The 23,372-nt window shown below is 38.7% G+C and overlaps 1 protein-coding gene across 1 annotated transcript in view; it reads left to right on the plus strand.

Moving 5' to 3' along the window:
- The first annotated feature begins 3,398 nt into the window (after positions 1–3,398).
- LOC311586746 (uncharacterized protein) overlaps positions 3,399–23,372 on the plus strand; it is a 290,778-nt gene continuing 270,804 nt past the window's right edge. Inside the window, exon 1 of the mRNA XM_084762879.1 lies at positions 3,399–3,596. Within this exon, the coding sequence (XP_084619005.1) occupies positions 3,489–3,596 (108 nt within the window). The 5' untranslated portion in view covers positions 3,399–3,488. The remainder of the gene's footprint in view (positions 3,597–23,372) is intronic.

Here is a 23,372-nt window from a genome sequence, read left to right on the forward strand (position 1 = left end):
TTCCTTTCCTATAACTTGGGTCCAATGGCCTCTCAAGAGACACGTTGTTTTGTGTTCTGCATGACCATGAGTATTGGGGATTGCTGGCTATTAAAACATTTAAGTGGAGTTTGTAAGCCACAGAAGATGCCACCTGGCCCCCACAGATTCCCACAGACCCTTCCCTATTTAGGTAAGGAACCTGGGTATGGTGACACGTGTCTGTAATCCAGTAATCCCAGTTTTAGATTATGAGTTCAGAACCAGTTTGGGCTGTCTACTGAGACCCCAACACCCTGTCTCAAAGGAAAAAACAAGTCCCCTAAAACAAAATAACTTCAAGGACAGCAACAGAGACCCCTGTAAGAAGTTATGATTGTTGGGACAGGAACCCCCGACCAGTTAGGAGTTGGTTTAATGTCCTGAGATGTATTCGAGCACAACACTCCAAAAGACTCATTACTTGCAAGTTGGCTTGGCACAGTTGTTTGGGAAAGTCTTCTTTTAGTTTAGTGTTTTTTTTTTTTTTTTCTGGATGCATTAAAAATTTTGGCATTTGCTGTGGCCGGAGGCTAAGAATGTATTTATGGGGTGCAGGATGTCTTCTCATCCGCGAGTGAAACCCTCCTGGCTTCTGAAGTTGGTGTTTCTTCCACCTGCGGGCATTCCCACATGGCGTTAATGAGGGAGGAGTTAAGTGGGAAGGAGTGGGTCTGAAGGAAGGCGAATGTACATTTGCAAAGTGAGGCTGTGCTTTTCGATTTGAGCTTGGCTGCCAGCTATCTTGGCAGGCACCAACAACAGCTACTGCAGGACTGAAAGTTACAGGAATACCAGAGGGAAAAAATCTGATTTGCTCACTAGGAGGCTCTATTAAGTGAACATCTGTTAACTGTAAAAATCCCATGCACCAAATGGGAAAATATAATGAAATTCGGAGCTTTTGAGCAAATTAAAATCATAAAATACCAGTGGGCAGGAATCTCTGTGTGTTTACTATTCTAAAATGCATGTAGAAATTCAGAACAAAGCAAAACAAAGCAGAAACACTTCAGATTATTTACCGCGGGCGTGGAAGGAACAGAGCAATCCTTTGCTTCGGAAGAAATCTAAGAGTAGAGGAAAATGTGCACAGTGAGGGAGGGCCTGCGAAAGCTCCCCAGCTGATGTGTGTTGACAATAAAAGATCATGGTTCTGCGGCAGGCAAGCTCTAGTCAGGAAGGGAAGCCAGGAAGCTCTTGTCCTTTTTGCAGAGTCTGGACTGTTAGGGACATCCAGATGCTACTGAACTCCTAGAGGGAGAAAGCAAAGGAGCAGTGAATGGGGGATTTTTTCCATATGGTGTGTGCCCAAGAAAAATGCTTTAGCAATATGGTGTGTGTGCGTGTGCGTGTGTGTGTGCGCGTGTGTGTGTGTGTCAGGTGGGGGCTACAATGCTCATCTCAATTGTTGCATTGAATACAAAGGACAACACCAGGTCAACTATTAGATTGGGGGTTTGTGCATGCTCACAGTAGTGGAAATTCTATTAGCTGCTGCTTGTTTGTTTGTGTGTGTGTGTGTGTGTGTGTGTGTGTGTGTGTGTGTGTGTGTTTGAATTGCCTAGACTGGGCAACATGAGAAAAACACAGGTTAACTAGAGAGAACAGATCTATGTCGAAGATAGGGTGAGGTCAGTTTAATTTCAATACTACATAAATCCCTGTGGCCCTTTGGGCGTTTGTTATATTAATGGCCTTGAACGTTTATGCTGTGGCATTGGAGTTATTTAATCTTGTGATTATGTGCGCTGATTTCCTATGGGAGAGGCGGAGGGGTGGGGAGTTAACAAGGGAGTGTGAGGCATAACAAAGGGGTCAAAGGTACTTGGCGCATGAGAGAAATTTTGATTATTGTCAGGTGCGTATAAATGGAATGAGCTTCTGGAAAGATGTGCTCTGCCCCCTGTTTTTTCTGAGCTCTAATTGGAGACCTTGCTTCCCTAATTGTACGGTGAGGTCTGGCTACTGTAGTTAAGAGGGAAGCCGTATATCAGGGGGCAGAGGGCGAAGCTTTTAAATAAGGCTTCTTTCCCAAATGCCCAGGCAAGGAATTGGAACAGTAATATACTGTTGAGCTAAAAAGTCTTAAAGTGGCTCTTAAATCTTTACCACAATTACCATAATATGGAATAATAGACCCGATACTATTTTTAAAAGCTTTTGAAGGTTGCACTCATAAATTGTGGGTTGCAAAAAATGTGTAACTGTAGCTTTTCAGAAGCTTTTTATTTTAATGAAAGAGAAAAAGATTTTAATCAAACCAGAGCGTACTGATGGGTTCTGAGGTAACGGGGGCGTTTCCTTAGTGCTCGGAGTACAAAGGAGTCAAAATGATTGGCAGCCCGGTGCGTAGCTTTCTGAAAATTCTGATTCTCCTCTCAGATTCTCCTTCCTCTTTGGAGTATCCAAGTGTGGCAAAGAAAAAGGACACACTGGTGGGAATTTAAATGGTTTGGAGGAAGTGAGGCAAACATGCTGGCTTTCACTGTGAAAGGGGGGAAAGCCAAAGTGCTGTTAGAACGCTGGCCTACCAAGACAAGCTCAGTGGGAGAAAACTGCAGGTGCCTGTTGACATTTGTTTCAGGTGGGAATTCTGAAAGAAGCTTCCCTAATTGTGGTGGGATGCTCACCAACACCCACTTTATTTGCCTTCCCAACCTTCCACCTCCCCGCCCCCATTTTCATAAATAAGAGGAAACTGAACGTCTTTTCAGCACCCACAGCTAGATTCTAAACAAGGATACCATTCCCATTTGAAGACAGCAATGAATGTATAACCAGTGATCAGTTCTAATAGGTCTGCTAAAAGTCAACCAGAATTTGGTGGCGACCAAGGAGACAACTCTGGTCTCCCATCCAAGTACTAACCAGGCCCGGCCCTGCTTAGCTTCCGAGATCAGATGAGAGCGGGTACATTCAGGATGGTATGGCTTTAGACAGAAACAACTCTATTAATGGGCGAGTGGGTAGGATAAGATGGTGGAAAGGTTTAGCAGGTGGAGTCCCAACTACTTTAAACATGAGGACTTATATCTGTTGCTATGGTGATACAGGAGTATGAGCAAGTTTGTATGGTCATCTTTACAGTTCTGTCTCCACCCCTCCTCCTAATTTTCTCTGTTCTTCCCAAAATGGTGAGCAGATGGCATGGGGTGAAGAAAGGGATACGTACCAGATGACTTGGGTACCACAGTAAAGGAATTGACATGGGCACACCTGCCCAGGACATTTGTGTGTATTGTCATTAGGAGACAAATAATGTGCTGCTTTGCTCTCAGTAGGACTGATCCATTATTTAGGGGACAATTATAGCTTTATAGATTTAGGAATAATTATTACATTTAATTTGATTTAGTGTGTGTTTGTTGCAGGGGGGGACATGTGAAAGTCAGAGGACAGCTTGCTGAAATTGGTTTTCACATTCTACTTTATGAGCCCTGGAGGTCAAACGGAGTTCACCAGACTGGATGGCAAATTTCCTTTACCTTCTGAGCCTTCTCACTGGTAGCATGAATGTGTATATTTTTTGGACTGAAGATGAAGTTGCATTTGTCCACAAGATTGTAAAGTTTCTGGTAAGGGTTTGATTGTTCTTACCTTTTTCTCTCTCTCTCATATAAATATATATACATTATGTACACATAAATATAAACATATATAAACATGTATATATACACATATATAATTTATCTTAAAATTAATAATTTTCATATTGTTGGGAGTCATAGCTGTCTGTAATTCTTTATATTTCTATAGGTAATAGAAAATTCTATTTTCATATGAAAATGTGTTGAATATATACATATATGCGTTATATAATAAGCATTTTAGTTACTTTGACATAGCTATACCCAAATACATAACAAGAAACAATTAACGTGGGAAAGGTTTTCATTTTGCTTAGTGTTTGATAAGAGATACCGTTCATGAGGGTGGGGCGCACAGTGGTAGAATACTGAACTAGCTGGTGACATTGTGTCTGCAGTGAAGTGGCAGAGAACGGATGGGAAGGGGTAAGCCTCAAAACCCATGGTAACTCACTTATGCCATCCAGGCACCACCACCTAAAGCTTCCATAGGCTTCAAAAAAAGCCACCATCTAGGGACCAAGTGTACTGACACATGATCCAGCAAGGACCATCTCTTATTCAAACCATTACAATAATTTCATCATTTTAAAAAAATAGAACTATTTCAATGTGAAGATTTCTTGAATCATATTGTATATGGTTTGCCAATAGGTGTTTACATCTTCTGGAAGTTATTCCTTTCTAAGTTACTAAAATTTTTACTCACCCAAAGGGATAAATAAGGCATTTGTAATATTTTTAATATTATAGAAGAGACCTATAATTTTGACATTTTCCCTATAACACCTATGTTCATAACTCATTTGTAGTTAAGTAATTCAACAACTATTCTAGACATTCTCTCTTGAAATAATTTATAAACATTTTTGATGATGCAGTACGATGCAATGTATTTTAAGAATTCTACCTGTAGACTTTATTCAGAACAAACAGCGCCATACCTCAGGGCAGCTAGAAAAGCCCTGGAAATGAAGCCAAACACTTTCATTCAAAAGGTTTTGTGTTTTATCTCTGGTGATTCAGGTCCATGTAACATTCAGATTGAATTAAGAAGGCATGCTAATTTTTGTATTAAAACACTTAGTTAAAAAGCGGAATTTTCTCTTCGCATCAGTCAGAGATGACTGTGAAAATATCCTAAGAGCCAGAGAATCCGGGACGTGGCTGAGAGATTGTCTCCTAGGGACATCAGAAACATCCCTGTAAAGTCTCACCATCATGGCTAACCAAATATGAGCCAAACAAGCAGATACCAATGAACATGCCAAACTGGATGGGGAAAAGTCTGCAAGGTTTCAACCCTGCACAAAGGACTGTAGACTGCTGAGTAAATCTGGAAAAGGGAGAGTTATTCATCCCTGCTGAAGAACACACCAATTGGTTGTCCAGTGTTAAACATTCATTCCCTGAAAACATTCAGACGATAAATGAACTCATAAGCTTGTATTTAGGAATATATGTATATAAAATACAAATATGCATACAATAACAATGAAAAAGGCGACCTGAATTTGAAGGAGAGTGGAGAGGAGTGCATGGGAGGAGGAAAGAAAGGAAGATGTGTAATTAACTTATAATCTTAAAAATATGTTCTTGGGGTTGTAGAGATGACTCAGAGGTTAAGAGCACCAACTGTTCTTCCAAAGGTCCTGAGTTCAATTTCCAGTAACTACATGGGGGCTCATAACCATCAATAATGTGACCTAATGCCCTCTTCTGGTCTACAGGTGTACATATAGGCAGAGCAGCTGTACCCATAATAAATAAAAAATGAATAAATAAAAATGTATTTATTATTTTATTTTTATTTTTTTTTCAAGACAGGGTTTCTTCATGTAGCCCTGGCTGTTCTGGGTTCACTTTGTAGACCAGGATAACCTCGAAGTCACAGAGATTCCTCCACCTCTGCCTCCTGAGTGCTGTCCTCCACCACACCCAGCTATAAATCTTTTTTTTTTTTTTTTTTTTTTTACAAAGTATGTTCTTATGGGACTCCTAACAGTGAGAGAGGGAGTGTTTCTAGCTATTTTGTCTATTCTTGGGACCCCCTTTTCTCCTACTGGTTTTCCTTGTCCAGATTTAATATGAGGGAAGGTGACTAGTCTCATTGTAACTTGTTATGCCATGTTTGATTGATATCCCTAGGAGGCCTGCTTGTTTCCGAAGGGAATCAGAGGAGGAATAGACCTGGGGAAGAAAGGAAGTGGGAGGACTGAGAAGAGGGGTGGGAGGGGAATTATATATATATAATTATATAATATATGGTTTTATATATATATGAGAGAAGAATAAACAAAAATAAATTAAAAAGTAAATGGATGTTTTAAAATACTCTTCCTGACTAACAGTTGGTCAAAGTGCTCAGAATAAATGACCATTGAATGCTAATGGCTCTCTGTCCCTTCACGGGATCATGGTTGAAGAACATGCTGAAAGAATGTGAGAATTTGAGTATGGTTTAGTGTGGTACAACCGTGTCTTCTGGGCGTAACACTGAGCTTCTGAACAGCTGTGATTAACCGAATAAGAACTGCACAAATTTGGCCCTGTCAACATTCCTTCATGGAGGAGGTGCCCTTCCTCTAAGGATCTTTAAGCAGTTAATTTTTTTTTTTTTTTTGGCGAGGGGAAGGAGGACAGAAATTTTCTTCAGTAGCCACTGGTAAGTTATCTAGGCTACTGTGACTAACCTATGACTGATCCTAAAATCCATAGGTTCAACAATACACTCCCCAACCCTCCTGTTGGAAAGATAAGCAAGCGTGAAAGATGCAAAATCCCAAGAGACTATATTTTTCTTACCTTCAGTGGGTCCCTTATTATGTGTTTAATTTTTCGAACTCTATATTAGAGAGTAATTGTGTATTTTGTGTAGAGGGAAAAGACTCCTAAGATCTCTGGCTTGTGTTTGATGACAAGTTTCTATCTTGCATTTTTCTTCCTCATGCTCGCTATCCCCTCTTTCACCACTTCACCTTATCTGGTTCCAACCAAACCTTCAACAGCCAGGACATCTATGAGTGCGTGTGCACCGCAAGCACTGGTTGAATGAAAAACCTTCTGCTCACTTCCTTTGTTGTTCTTTTCTTAACCTGCATTACGTATCACGATATTTGTTGATCTTCTCGTTTGTCTCCTTGATGACACTGTGATCCTTAAAGACACACAGGGACTGTCATAGCTTTACTTATTGTCAAGTAAATATTGCCTCTTGGCACCTGGGTCTGTGAGTAGCACAAAGTGGCTGCTGCGTAAGTCCTTATTAGTGAATGACGGCTGTCTTACTCCGAAACCATCCCCAAGCCTCCATTTTCACGTGGTCATAACAAACGTTTCAGTTCTTTGCAGCCTAGATACTGTACAGACTCCAGGCTTAATACTACGTACTGAGTTCAAATAAGTTTCAACACTGGCTTAGGCTTTGTTGCTATTTTAGTTTTAGTTCAGTTTTTATTTTGTAGTTTACATCTGACCCAGCAGAAATGGCACAAGTAGAGTTTTGATTCTTTGAGTGGTGTATGGAGATGGAAAGTTATTTGGCAGGGTGCCTGATGCTGAACATGAAGCCTTTAGTTGTTCACTTACCAAAGCTGTTGTCTGTATGTGGCATCTCATAGCAATGTGAAAATTGCTTATGACTGTACTGAGAAGAGTGATCCTCGATCCGAGCTCATTTGCAGCGCTTTGAAAACAAACTCCAGAGCCCAATATCACAACTGTTTCCTTTCTTTTTCATCTTACCTCATTAGGGGGAAAGGGTAAGGGTGGCATAATATGTTGAAATCTGTCAATACTTTGTGCCTTTCATTCATTAAAAACCTTTAGCTCCTGTGTTCCTAGTGGCTCCATTTTACCAGGAGGGCGAGGAGGAAAACACTAAACAGGTGTTCTTGACTTGAAAAACAGCAGTTTTGAGTAATTCGCCAGGGAAGAACTTGGAAACTTTCAGATTCTGAACTTGTCACTGGGAGATAAATTTCGGTTACATGTTTGCCTCTCATAAGCTGGTGTTCTTTAACATAAATTTCAGCAGTGCATGGGGCACCTGATTTCTCTGAGGGCACACATACTGCATGAAGCAATTGTGCTGCCTAGTGATAGTGAATATTTTCTCAAATTTCCTCCAAATTTACACTTACGAGTTGGAGGAGCAGTATGCTGAGCAGCTAATAGGAAGGTTAGCTCTCCTCAGGAAGAAAAAAATATCTACAGGAGGAAAAATATCTACAGCAAATATTTAGCTTGGCTGATGAGAAAGTGTCTGAGCTTTTAGTAATGCAAATTCAACTTGAAATGTTTGTATAATTCCACAAGAAGATTATCTGTCAAATAAACATAAAAAGGTGCATTTCCGCACCCACTTTTAATATCATCTCAAAGAAAGGGGAAAGTTATTATTACTAGGATTTTTACATGAGTTAATATATGGTCTCCAGAGCAAAAGCCAGAGCATCAGGCAGCAGCTTGTTACAATGCACAGTAGTGGGTTCTGAAAACAATTAATTTATAAGTTAGGCGTGCCCTTTGCTATATCAGAATCTCTTCTACATCCTAATGACCTGCATTAGAGGAATTCAGCTCATTTCAAAGATTTTTTTTTTGCTTTAGAAAATTATAAATGTAGCGACTTAATTTATCAAAGGGTTATTTGAATAATGTTACTATGGTAAATCTGCATAAAAGGAGAGAAACTTGCATGCTTGTGGATTGCTGTGATGGCATTCTTCTCTTTTCTTTTAGCTCTAGTTATTTCACACAGAGCTGTGGATCACTATCTCTTTAAAGAGAATTAGCTTCTACAGAGCCTCATTACCAAGGTAGTTTATTTTGCCCTCAGCAAGATAAGCAAGTATCTCAGCATTCCAGACCCCATGGAATTCCTATAGTCATTTCAGAGAGCTGACTATATTGACATCTGGTCACTTGGCAATTATAGCCTAGCACATGAAGTCACTGTCCAAGGTGATTGGTATCTCTCTCTCTCTCTCTCTCTTGTGTTCTAAATACCAGTAGTACCTGGGCCTGGTCCAGAGCCTCTGTCCACTTCCCTGACTCTTGACATTTAACCATTCGTCAATATTTCCTTGTTACCATTTTCAATGTGGCCAAGTTTCAATCATTTCCATAGGGTCCCAAGAACCAGAAATATGGTCTTGATGCTATAGAGAATGTTTTAATCTCCGAATATAAAATCTAAATGTTAAAATTGGTTTAAAACTTGTTTTTTTATATGAAAGAAAATTGCCACTTAATCTGATTTTTTGATACAGTTCTCAAGGAAAGTAGATAAGAAAAGCCCTTGTAAAATTTTTACAAGGCTATATTTCTGTCCCTATTTCTATAAACATTGGGACGACTAATTAGGGTTTTTCTATCATCCCTTACAAAATCAAAAAAGTAAGAGGGCTGATTGCTTATTAGCTTGCAATATAATTATTTCATGAAATGAGAATTTCCTAGGGCAGTATTTGACAGCAGTGAGCTGAATGGTTCAATGCTATAAAGTCACCACAGCTTTGACTTTGATATCATTGGAGTGACTTCATGCTTTGGGAGTCACAAGATATGTATGTGAAACACAGTTGACTAGATGCAAAGTGAGATTTATTTACTGTTGTCTTAGCGCTAAAAGATAAGGCCAGTGAATACCATTTGGGCAACAGAATGAAGGATTCAACAAAACATGAAATTAGGAAAAAACATTTAATGGTATAAGCTTTCCCTTTTACATGGCAAATTCCATATTCCTATGTGGATTATCAGTATTAGGGTATGAGGTTTCTGATATCATTCTCATTTATCGAACATTTCTTGTGAATTCAGATTATAGTCACAAACATAAATCTCAGGAGAGATAAACTCAGTTCAAGACAATTAGAGCTGTGCCTATGGCAAATTGAAGAGTGCTTGTCCTGTCTACAGTATTTAAGGTAAAATGAAAACTAACTTCTATCCTGCTGGCCAAGCAAAATGGGTCAGTTCTTTATTCATGGATTTAAAGTGGTATGTATATTCATAATTAGAATGTTTTTATTATTTTTTTTAAAAGATCTACTTTATTCTGGCTTTACACTTAAGAAACACGATCCAAAAAAGTCTAGACCTTCCATTGACAGATGAGTTATTATTCAAGAGATGAGATCATATTCAAATCCAAGTGCCTATATTTTGGGTAGTTCATCTCACCTTTCAGTTAATGCAAACATTGAGAAGGGAATTCATTCATTTACTACATTGCCCTCAACCAGGTTTTGAAAACTATCCAAAGTGGTGTTGCCTACTTTATCCCACCCCGGCTTGAGCTCTTTCACCGACATGTTCATGTTAACATCTTCCGATGTTATCTCCAGTCTTAGAGTCATGAGCAAAATGGGAATGGGAGGAAGAGTATGCAGGAGACTTAGTTAAACAGAATTCATATTTGACCACAGGTATGATTAGTACAGTGTGCTGAGGTAATGGTCTTCCCAGGAATACATATCAGTTTAGGACTTTGAGATGTGATTCTATACGCAAGTGCGCTCACTTTAGCTGTTAAGTTATTATAGATCTAGAAATGAAACCATCTTGGCTATTGTGTGTGTGTGTTCTAAACCTGATCTCCAGTACTGTTCAAAGAGAAGACAATCAATACAAAGACAGTGTTATAGAGAGGGCCATATGAAGACAGGCAGAGGCCAAACACTGGGAAAGTTCACTGGCCACCATCAGAAGCCATGACAGAAGTGTGGGGCAGGTTTTATCCTAGGGGTGCTTAGAAGGAAGGACTTTAATTGGCATGCTGACTTCAAACCTTTGGTTCCAATTGTTGTTCCAGAGGAAAATTCTATTATTTCAAATGAACCCTGTGTAAACTTTTTTTTTTCATAGTTGCCTCAGGAGCTAATCTACTGAGGAATTATAAAGTTGTTCGCCCTTCACCTTTCTCCTTGTCATTTCTATACATACAATGCTTTCAACTTTGGGTCTTTGGAAATGTCATCATGAGAATTCTATTAAAGCATCTTTTAATAGATTGCTATCAAAATGAAAATATGTTACTGAAGAAGATAACACACTAAGCTATTAATTTTTAACCATAATTTCAAAGGTCTTTAAAAAGTGATGATTGTTGCTAATATCTCTACTATAAATGCTCTTCTGCTGATTAGAATGGGATTTTATCTGGATTTGAGTAAGAGTATCAGGAGAGAAAAGTCAAATGCTTCGAGCTATTAGTTTCTGAGAGTTGTAATTATTATAAATCAGGAATATACCTTTAAAATATATTTTATATCATGCTAATGTACTAAAGCTCAGGGTGATATAGAGTACTTGATTATGGCTTGCAGCCCAAAGGAAGGTATTTTTAAGTCAGTACATTTAAATTTGCTGTCGAATGCATTCTACGTTTTCCAACTGTAGTAGTACTGAAATTTCAAGTAGTGGCCAAGCTCGCAATAGATAATTAAGCCTATATTTCTTACTATTTTAGGTTACTTGAAGGGTAAATACTTTAATGGGTACATTTTCTTTCTGGTTTCTTTTCAGGTGCTTGTGTGAAAGCTTTATTAAGCATAAAGAAATGAGCCCAGTTTAAATTTATGACAAGTCTTTTTATTCATAATAGAATAAGGCATAATTTTTATTTCCTCTGCATAAAATGCACATATACCTCCCATATGAATTTGAATTATTTTTCTCATTTTCTCAGACACGATGATTTCTTAAGAATTCTAGCAATGTTTCTGGAAGGATGTTGAGGGAGGAAAACCAGAGGCAAATAATGAGTTTAGATATTATTTCATTCTTTGAAGCTTAAGCTTTGCACAAACTATATACATTTTTCCTACTGGTGAAATGCTCTGAAATTTTTGTAGTATTCTTCCCCCACTCCAGTGGTTTCTATAAAAACTTTATGTATCATTCTAAATTAGTGTTTCTTGTTTTTGTTGTTGTTGTTGTTGTTGTTGTTGTTGTTGTTGTTGTTGTTGTTCTTCTTCTTCTTCTTCTTCTTCTTCTTCTTCTTCTTCTTCTTCCTCTTCCTCTCCTCCTCCTCCTCCTCCTTTTTTTTTTTTTTTGAGACAAGGTTTTTCTGTGTGGCTTTGCCTGTCCTGGACTCACTCTGTAGATGAGTCTGGCCTCAAACTCACAGAGATCCACCCACCTCCGCCTCCCTGAGTGCTGGGATTAAGGACATGGACCACCACACTCAGCTTAGATTAGTGTTTCTTAACCTTTTCACCTTTGCCACAAATAACCTTTGCTGCAGGAAGCCCTTCTGGGTATCGTATGTAGGTTGTTGTAAGGTCTATGGTTTTACCCAGTACATGCCACCCATTGCATGCCATTTGTGGGCAGAATTTACTGCTTACAATTTGATGAAGTTTATATGCCATCATCTTCTTGCTGTTAATCTATTAGACTGAAGTACTATCCTGTTTGTCAATTTCTTCCATATAATTTATAATATAGACTAGTGTAACTTTCTAATTAATTTACAAGTCTTGCATTTCTATTCAGAATTCAAGGTTCAGATGCTAACTTTCTTACTTTCCTTTTCCTTCTTTAAAAAAACCTATATTTTATTAATTTATTTATATTACATATCAATTGTTATCCCATCCCTTGTATCCTCCCATTCCTCCCTCCCTCCCATTTTCCCCTTACTCCTCCCCTATTACTGTGACTGAGGTGGACCTCCTCCCCCTGTATATGCTCATAGGGTATCAAATCTCTTCTTGGTAGCCTGCTATCCTTCCTCTGAGTGCCACCAGGTCTCCCCATCCAGGGGACATGGTCAAATATGGGCCACCAGAGTTCATGTGAAAGTCAGACCCCACTCTCCACTCAATTGTGGAAAATGTCCTGTCCATTGGGTAGATCTGGGTAGGGGTCCAAAGTTTACTGCACGTATTGTCCTTGGCTGGTACCATAGTTTGAGCAGGACCCTTGGGCCCAGATCTGCCCATTATAATGTTCTTCTTGTAGGTTTCTAGGACCCTCTGGATCCTTCTATTTCCCCATTCTCCCATGCTTCTCTCACCTAGAGTCCCAATAGAATATCTTCCCCTCTGTCCCACTTTCCTGGTAAGTGAAGACTTTCATGGGACATATCCCTTGGGTTAGTGTCCAGATATAAGTGAGTATATACCATTTGTCTCTTTCTGCTTCTGGGTTAACTCACTCATTATGATCATTTCTAGTTCAATCCATTGTCCGCAAATTTTGGGAATTCGTTGTTTTTAATAGCTGAGTAGTATTCCATAGTGTAAATGTACCACAGTTTCTTTATCCATTCATCTACTGTGGGACACTTAGGCTGTTTCCATGTTCTGGCTATTATGAATAAGACTGCTATGAACATGGTTGAGCAAATGTTCTTGTTGTGTGCTGGAGCATCTTCTGGGTATATTCCAAGGAGTGGAATATCTGGGTCTTGAGGAAGCCCTATTCCCAGTTTTCTGATATAGCGCAGGATAAAGATAGAAACAACAGTTGAAATTAATATTAATTAATTCATTTATTTGTGTATGTGAGAGAGGGGGAAGAGAAGGAGGGAGGGAGGGCGGGAGGAAGGAAGAGAGGGAGGAAGGAAGGAAGAGAGGGAGGAAGAGAGGAGGGCCTCTGTGAGGATTACACATGCCACCATGTGCTCATGGAGGTCAGAGTAGAGCTTGTGATAATCAGTCTCTCCCCTTCACCACGTGGGTCCCAGGGCCTAAGCTTAGATTATCAGTCCAGGCGGCAAATGCTTGTAACTGCTCAGCTGCCTCACTGGTTCTTGTAATTAATTTAACCTGCATTTTATCTAGTCACATAGCTACAGTGTTCCATTTCTAAAATTAATACATGTGAAATTTTAATGAGTAACTTTGTATATTTGGTGATATACCAAATCTTTGAAATCAGTCTCTATTTTGTCCTTAGGCACATCTCAGTTCTGATGAACTTCAGTGCAAATATTCAATAGTCCCCTGTACCAATAGATGCCCTTGTTAGGTGGACAAGATTTGGCATCTCACTAACTTGTCATAACCACCTCACCTCAGGTAGAGAAATCTCCTAGCAAAGGGATTAGCTATGTTGTTCCCAAAATTCCCTATTCAAAGACAGCACATCTTACTGTTATCTTGTAAAATTTTCATTTCTTCATTGGAAAATCTATTTGGGTTTATGTTGCATGGAAACAAAAGAGTTGTTTTTGTTGAGTTCTTTTGTGCAGTGTATGTAATAGTTTGAGGTTTACACTATTATGTACCCATAAAGCGTGCATACATCTCCTAACAAGACTGCCATTCATTTTTTCCAATAAATCCTGCCCAGGGGTATTAGGGTCTGTGAACTGACAATTGATTTACTGCCTGGAAAATTATTCTTTATTGATTTATGTTACGTAGAGGTGACTGCAAATCCATAGTGTCTCTAATCAGAGAGAAAATGCTGAAGCGAGTGTCATTCTTACTTAGACAGGCAATTCCAAGGAGGTGAATTGGTTTAGCGCTCTGAGGTGACATCTACATATTATTCAATTATGAACTCAGTAATCCGTAAATTATAATACATAAAGTCAACAACAGCAGGATAATGAATTAAAAAACAAAGTATACATTATACAAACAAGTATTTTAATTGTCATCTTGGCATTCCCTTCTTTGTGGGACTAGACACATCAACTGTGTTTTTCCTAAAGTTTCTCTTTCTTATTCATTATTCACAGGCTGAACTGAAAAATATTTTAAGAGAGTAAAACCCTTTAAATATAAACTGCTACAAGTTGATTAATCTGGTTAGGGAAGCTTTCTAAAAAGCCATATTAACATCATTTGCTGATTTCTGTGAGCTTCTTCAGAAAGCTCTGTAAAGCCAAGGAGGGGCTGAGTGAGACCACCTGCTGCTCTGCTTCTGGGAAATTCCTTCTGTACCTGTTCAAATCCAGAGTCCATCTAGACAGTTACCTGAATTTAATTGAAATAGGAAGAAATGAAATGCAGCAGTTTGTTAGCTCAATGTTTGGGCAGAGGGCAATGAAATTGGTAGAATTGTTTTACACACACACACACACACACACACACACACACACACACACACACACACCTTGTGAATTGGCTTTGGCAGAGGACAATGAAATAGAATTCTCTTGGTCTTTCTCTCAGTCTGACTCTCTTTGTCTCTGTTTCTCTCTGTCTCTGTGTCTGTTTGTCTCTGTCTCTCTCTGTGTCTCTGTCTCCCCCACCCCCACACACGACCTTGTGAATTGGCTTTGGCAGAGGACAATGAAATTGATAGAATTCTCTCAGTCTCTCAGTCTGTCTCTCCCTGTCTCTGTCTTTCTCTCTGTCTCTGTCTGTCTTTCTTTCTTTCTCTCTTTCTCTCTCTCTCATACACAAACACACACACACACACCTTGTGAATTGGCTTTAGCAGTCTACAACTTCCCTGAAATTGCTTGCAGACTATGTCAATGTTCAAATATTTTCCTTCTCACAGAGCAAGGGCCTAAATGCAGTCTTCAATTTCCCGTGATCTTAAGAAAGTTCTCAGCTGTATATCACAGGTTCATTGTTGGATGCATAGGGCCAAGCACCATTTTAGCAAATGGTGGCTTTCATGGAATCTTTGTAGGATAAATGAATGTTTTTACTTGTATCAGCAGGTCAAATGAGTTTCTTGGAATGCTCTAGATTGTTCAAAGGAAAATATTTTATTTGACAATGCCCATTAAATGTGGCCATAGTTTAATCAGCAGTGTGTAGGTATGAACTTAGATGTACATAGGCAAACTAGAGACTGCCATTCGGGATCCAGACTGAGATTGCATTTACTGTGTATTCCTTTAAGTTGACTGTTCATTTCCCCAACTTGCTGACTGTTTTTCTTTGATGTACTCTCAAAATCAGAGATCAAAAGTGGGAGCATGTAGAAACCTTTTTAAAAATACAACTTTGAAAAGATAATGAAAGGTGTTATTTTGACACCCATTTAAAGGCACTTTCCATTTTATAAAGGGAGATAGTCAGATCAATTTGCCTATTCAAGCACTGTATGTGGTGGGTTTGGCTCTAGGCTGTAGTTGTACACATAGAGGCATTTGGTGGTGCTCGATGCGGAAATGGCTAAACACTGAGCAAACGATTTGGTGGTTTGGCTTTTGTGTTAAAACTAATGAAAACAAAGTTAGATGCTGCCTTACTTTGGTCATTTTTGAACCAAGAACCTTTTCTTTTTCTCATTAATTAATTTATTTATTCCCTTTACATCCCAGTTGCAGTCCCCTCCCCCCTCTTCTGTCTTTCCCCCTCCTCTTCTTGCCAGAAATGGGGATCCCATCCACCCTGTACCAGCCCACGAGGCATATCAAGTAGCATCAGGACTAAGTGCGTCCTCTTCCACTGAGGCCAGACAAGGGACCATTTTAAGAGGTAAAATCTTTCCATAGGCAGTTATGGGCTTCCCAAGTGGCCTGGAACAACAGAGTAGTCACTGGCCAGAGGAGCCTGGGCAGCTGGTTCTGTTTGTGCTTGTTGGACACAGCTTTGATGCTCCCCCTCTAAGCAGAAGGGGAAGGCAAGTGCCCTCTCTCCCTCACCCAATATAAACAAAGCAGTATTATTCCTCTCTCACTCTTCTTTCTTTCTTTCTTTCTTTCTTTCTTTCTTTCTTTCTTTCCTTCTTTCTGTTTCCCAACTCTATAATAAACACAAAAGCACTGTCATCCCTATAAATAATCGGAGACCCTCGGCTTCTGTATAAAAAAAAGCACACATATAGATCTTTTATTTACTATTTACTTAAAAAAACCAACCTAAAGAACAGAGATGTTGGGTCTTTAAAACCTGAAAACTAGATATTTTTTGGTCGTTGTAGACAAGTAATTTAATGAAAATGCTACTGTAATGCTTTTTCCTCTATGAAAACTCGTAAATCAATTACAAAGGCAATTTCCTTACACAGTATGATTTTATTGTGTTTGACCAGGGCATTTGATAAGTATTAGTTCTTGCTGAGAGCAAAGAGTAAATTTTATTTCAAGCTTGTCTTTCATGCAAACAGCATGAGAAGCACCACAAGGGCAGCTGGACGGCAGCCCTACCTTGGTAGGGCATTATGGGCTGGCCTGGCTGCCTCAGTATCTATACAGAAATATGAAGCCAAGATTTTTCTCCTAACAAAATTCTTCATAATGTCTCCTGTCGGGGCTTATTTCCCAAAGAAACAGAGAATGTGATATTACCTCTTATTCCTTGTCTTAGAAAATTTACAAACACATGACCAAATCCAACTCAAACAAAACAATGTCAGACAACAGAAAAGCAAAGCAAACAAAACAAAACAGGACAAACCCAAAAAACCCTACGTTGATGTGTGAACATATTGGAGCCCAAAGTTAGCAGCTCTGGTTTTCATTTGTGCATCACAAGTTGGTATATGGTTTGCCTTTCCTTAGGGCCTAAATGTATAAAAGTCACAAATGCTTGCAAACAATTTGCTTTGCATCTCCTAAGATTGATCTGACTCATATTCCTCAGTTGCTTTGCTGCTAGTTTATCTTTTACCACTCAACAATGATTTAGATCTGCCACATAGAGGTTAGCAGCGTGAATCTACGTTCAGTGCCTCACTTCCTGAGATATAAAGTGCTGACTGTCCCAGTCCCTACACCATTCTCATAGAATTATAAGCATTGAATGAGTTATTCTGTACGCTCACAGAATATTAGCCAAGGAATGTTCTAGAACGAAAGTGATATGATATGCTGCTGTATTACAGGAATGCAATAAAGAGGGTAAAATACTTTTTAGAAATGAATTTTTACATTTTTTCTATCACCCATATTTAGTCCATAAATGCTTCCTTCTCTTCAATAGTATTGGCATCATATCATATCATACTATATCATATATATTATATTACATGTGATATCATATAATTACATCAAACATACAATATATTATATATATTATATATAATATAACTATATTATGTATAATGTCACATATATTATATACATACTATTAGTTTATTACAGCTACATATTTAAACTCAGTGCCCTAAATGGCTAATAAGCCATTCCTATCCCCTAGTATGCACAAGCTCTTATATAATTGAAAATATGTCAACTACAATACGAGATTTACTTCCAACACTTTGAAAGTGGTATTACAGGCTGCTTAGGACAATTAAGTTAACAATTAACAAGTTAATTGTTAGTTGATCAAATCATAGTTATGTTAATTACTAGTCTATTTTTACTACAAAAGTATACACCCAAGGTTTAACAGGTAGATATGATTCTATAGATAAGGTAAAATAGTTAGATAAGGTCTTCAAAAGCCTCAGAGATATACAGAATACAACATTTAAAGATGTTTTTATTACTTTAAGATTTCTTGACAAAAAGACAGGTTAACTCCCGGCAACACCCAACCCACCTCAAAAAAGATGATGAGCATCAGTGAACCTCCTTATGGAGATGGCTTCAAATGTGGCAAACTAGCCACTGGGCAAAACATCCTCATGCCTACCACAGACAGAATTCCACCTAAAAAATGGGCAAGCTTGGATGCAGGCAGAGTTGATGGCCAACCTCTGCCAAGACAGGGTAAGCAACTCCTCAATAGATTTTGCCTCACAAATGTGTTTGTCAGACATACTGGGCCAGAAAGCTGAAGATAATGCTCCAATGTTATAGAGTTTAGGGTGACCGTTCAGGCAGCACACTGTCTCTATCACCTTCTCATTTGGGAATCTGCTAACCTGCACTTCCTGTCTACTCAGATAATTAATTTTATTCCTTCTCAAGTCTCTGATGGGGTTGAAGACCAGATACTTCAGTTTTACAAGTAAGCTTAGTTGTTTAGAGGTTAAGATATTTTTAGGTCTAGATAGATGTTTTAAATTGATAAAGATACTTTGGTGCCTCACCTTTGACCATGTCCCCCGGAGGGGGAGACCTGGTGGCACTCAGAGAAAGGACAGCAGGTTACCAAGAAGAGACTTGATACCCTATGAACATATACAGGGGGAAGTAATCCCCCTCAGGAACAGTCATAGGGGAGGGGAATAAGGGGAAAATGGGAGGGAGGGAAGAATAGGAGGATACAAGTGATGGGATAACCATTGAGATGTAACAAGAATAAATTAATAAAAAAAGGAAAAAAAAGATGAGATACGATAGATATTGATTTATTTCAGAATTTTAGATGTACCAAGATAGGAAAGACTGTAACATTTATATAATTCCTGATTACTTTGCGGTCCTTCTTGCTGTAGGTAGTTTATTGTCTATATGTGTAATAATATAAATGTATATGTAAAAAAAGAAAATATGTCTTAAGTACATTTTCTTAAGACTTACTCCTATTCTGGGAACAGAGATAGCATGGGAAAACAATTTCTAAGGCAGGGGAAGGGACTCTTCATAAGAAATTCAAGACCTGGAAGGGGCAGTTAAAAATTACATAAGCAACTCATTGTACAAGATGTAGACACTAGAGACACTGACCGCAGGATGAGAATAGTTGAAAGAGGTAGGAGAAGAGGAGGAAGGAAAACTTGAAAATAGGTGAAAAACGCAACACAAAGTCTGAATTGACAAGATGTATCTTGCATACTTTGTTAGATGAAGTCTTCTGTGCCTACCTGAGGAATTTAGAAATAATTTTGAGGCTTAAAAAAAGGTAGGAAATCATGTAATTGATCAGGCTTTTAGTGAATCATGCTTAGGGTGCTATTTGACGCCTACAAGACTTTTTAAAAATACATGAAATTATACGTTCTTATGAGGTACTATTTATAAGCTGTTTCAGTTTGTATATGCATTGTTATGTGTATTTTTACATTTTATTTATTTAATCAATGTAATTAATTAAAGTGATTTATTTTAGTATCCTAAAACAGTCAAGAAATTTTCAGAACTGTTTTAGAACATACACATGGAAAGCTGATGGGTATAAGACAGGAGAGAATTAGTGGCCATTGACAAAAATTTTGTCAGCAGTATTGACAAGACTCAGTTAATATTCAATAGTGAACTACTGTTTTTTAGATACATTACAAAGGCCTGATGTTCCAGTGGTTAGCTCACTAAAATGGTCATAGCATCATTCAATCCGGCGTAGAAGACAGAAAATTACATGGGCATTAATATGTAGGATATAAGAACATATACATACATATATAATACACAATCTATAATACAATATATATACACACATACATAAATTTAGCACACATACACCAGACACATACAGATACACATGTGTATGTGTATGGTGTGTGTGTGTGTGTGTGTGTGTGTTTGTGTGTGTATTACCCAAACCTGATAGATCAGGGAAATCTTCCCCCAGTAGGAAACAGATGAATAAAAGGAGAAAGGGATATTTTGTATAGAAGATGTAAGCTATTTCAATGAGGTTGAAGTGCAAAATTTAAGGGGTGAGAGACAAGGATCTACAGTTGAGTAGTGAAGGTTTGATCATGCAGGTACCATGAGTTATACAATATCAGAATTTGTAGTGTTCCCATATTTATTAGATTTAACCATGCAGTTACTTGTAAGCCATACAATATCAGAATTTAGTATATGGCCATATTTATAAGATTTGATAATGCTGGCACACGTGATCTATATAATATCAGAATCCAATGGAAACCCATATTTACATAAACTTATCTTTGCATAGTTCACAGAGTATTCTGTGAGGTCAGGGCTAAACACTGGGAGATTACTAGTGTGTTTGGTGGTAATTACAGGTAGGAGTTAGCTGCCGTCTGAGGAACAAAGAAAACAAGGACCTACCAAATATGTAATATACCCAGGGATAAAACTGATAGCTGTTGATTGACCAAAGATATAGGACCGGGGGAGGGGAACACAGACCAGATCTATATTTCATACCAATATTTTTGCTTATGAAATTTGGTGAGTGGAAGTGTTATGGTAGTTTCTGAAGTGAGGAACAATAACCAAAAATCAAAAATAGAAGGGAAAACAATGTGGTGGTTTCTCAGAAAATTGGGAATAGTTCTACCACAAGATTCAGCTCTACCACTCCTGAGCATATACCGCAAAGATGCTCCACCATACCACAAGGACATGTGTTCAGCTATGTTCATAGCAGCTTTATTCATAATAGCCAGAAACTGGAAACAATCCAGATGTTCCTCAGCTGAAGAATGAATAAAGAACAGAGCTCAATTATTAAAAACAAAGACATCACGCAATTTGCAGGCAAATGGATGGAACTAGAAAAGATCATCTTGAGTGAAGTAACTCAGATCTAGAAAGACATCTACAGTATGTACTCATTTATAAGTGGATAGTAGCCATAAAGGATAACCATACTAAAATCCATAGACCCAAGGAAGCTAAGTAACGAGGAAGGCCCAAGAGAGGATGCCTGGATCTCACTCAGAAGGGGACGTAAAATAGACCACCTGAAATAGATGGATGGAGGGGAGTGGGCTGGAGAGGGAATGACAGTGGGTACCAGGTGTCCGGAGAGCCTCAGTAGGAGAGGATGTGCTTAGTCCTGCTGTGACGTGATGTACCAGGGTGGGTTGGTACCCATGGTACCTCCCGTTAGAGAAGGGGAGCATGAAATGTGGGGAGGTGTTGTGCGAGCAGGACTAGGAGGAGAGTATGGAGGGGGACTATGATCAGATGTAAAGTGATTAAATATATCAATTAGTGAAAAACACACGAGGGGATTTTTGATGGTGAGTGTGGTTTTAGGTGTTTTGATTTTGAAATATCTTTGAAGATAGAGACATTAATTGAAAACATTGGATATAAGCTGGCCTACACTAGAAAATGCGTCTAGGGCAGACAGAATTCTTAGGAACCCCAACTGTTTTAAATCTACTTTTCTTTCTTTCTTTCTTCTTCTTCTTTTTACCTTTTTTTCTCCTTTATTAATTTATTCTTGTTACATCTCAATGGTTATCCCATCCCTTGTATCCTCCCATTCTTCCCTCCCTTCCATTTTCCCCTTATTCCCCTCCCCTATGACTGTTCCTGATGGGGATTACCTCCCCCTGTATATGTTCATAGGGTATCAAGTCTCTTCTTGGTAACCTGCTGTCCTTCCTCTTAAAGTTTAACTTCACCCCAATAAGAGCCATCCATTAGTCATCTCGATATATGCATACTAAACTCCTCTAACCAACATCCCAGTCAATACCCAGAAAATATCGAGAGGGGTGCTAACACTTGGCTTGTAATATCTGACAGTTTAATTATCAGGAACTCTGGGTGGCTGTTAAGCACAGTCATTATTGAAAAGTTGTGTGATATTGGAATTCAATAAGTTACATTAGAATGAAACACGCTCAAAAGCCTCGTTATTTACTGCTATGGTTTTGGGGTTCTTCGCAAGGTTTTACTTGAACTGAGGAACTTTGGAATAATGGTATGGACTCAGTGACATCATGCTAGTAACCCGAGATGTGTCATGGAAGAGCGTTACATTTTGGCAGCTGACCACTAACTATAGATTAGAGCTTGGCCAGGTTTTTGTTTGTTTGTTTTTGTTTTTTCCTGTTCCTCTTCTGGTCATGAGTGACCTAGGGGGGGAAAAAACAGGAATACTGTATTTCATTAAGTCTATAGCTATTACTTCATCATTTCAAAAGGAATTGAGGCTATTTAAGGCTATACTTTTTTTTTACATTTGAAAACTGCTTTATGTTTCATCATACAAAGCAGTTATTTTTGGAAAAAGATTTTTATTTTTAATTAAGGGAATATGAGTGTGTCTGTGGATACAATACACTGGAGGCCAGCAGAGGGCAGCAGAGCTCCTGGAGCTGGAGTTTCCGGAGCTCTTGAGCCACTATATGGGTGCTGGGAAGTGAACATGTGTCCTCTGCACTGGCAGGCTTGTTTTTCATGATCAAGTTAGATGCACAATACATAGTGAATCTGTTAGAGAATGAGAAAGGATCTAACTCAGATGTAATAAAAATAAACTTGGTGAAAATAAAATTATCAGGGAGAATAGAATTGAGATGCAGTGCACTCAGCATTTAATTGTGATAAAAGGACCAATGAAATTTGTTAAGAATTCATTGTCTATGTAAAATTGCAATAAAGTGCATTGGTGCTGTGGTTTGAGCATTTGTGTCTTCCCAAAGTCATTACTGTGATCTATTCCACAAGCACATAATACCAAAGAGTGTGTGGTGGGACTAGGGAGATGGGTAGGTTATGAGGTTAGCACTCTTTTTTTATTATTATTAATTTATTCTTGTTACATCTCAATGGTTATCCCATCCCTTGTATCCTCCCATTCTTCCCTCCCTCCCATTTTCCCCTTATTCCCCTCCCCTATGACTGTTCCTGAGGGGGATTACCTCCCCCTGTATATGCTCATAGGGTATCAAGTCTTTTCTAGGTTAGCACTCTTAAGAATAGTTAGTGTACTTACATAAAGATTTCCAGAGAGCTTCTTTGTTATGGCTGTTCAGAGTGGGCAAGACAATCATTATCCTACCATTCAGAGACTGGGACTTCCCGTCGCTCTTCATGTCGGTGAAACTGGAACACTCCTTTGTATTTGCATACAGTTTTTCAGGGTTCTGTCTGTCACGCGTTTACTGGAACCCGACTCATCATGCCCACTCACGTAAAGCGTCCTCCTTCCCCTCTGCTCATCTCTGTCTCCCAACAACGGTTGCTTCTGTTTTCTTTGACTCTAGATCATTGTGACTTCCTATAGAACTCCCAGCAGGTCATGCTGCTCACTGACAGTGCAGCACTTGGCTTGCTTTTGTAATTGT

The sequence above is a fragment of the Acomys minous genome (assembly GCF_964271855.1).
Source record: "Acomys minous genome assembly, chromosome: 16".
NCBI classification, from domain to species: Eukaryota; Metazoa; Chordata; class Mammalia; order Rodentia; family Muridae; genus Acomys; species Acomys minous.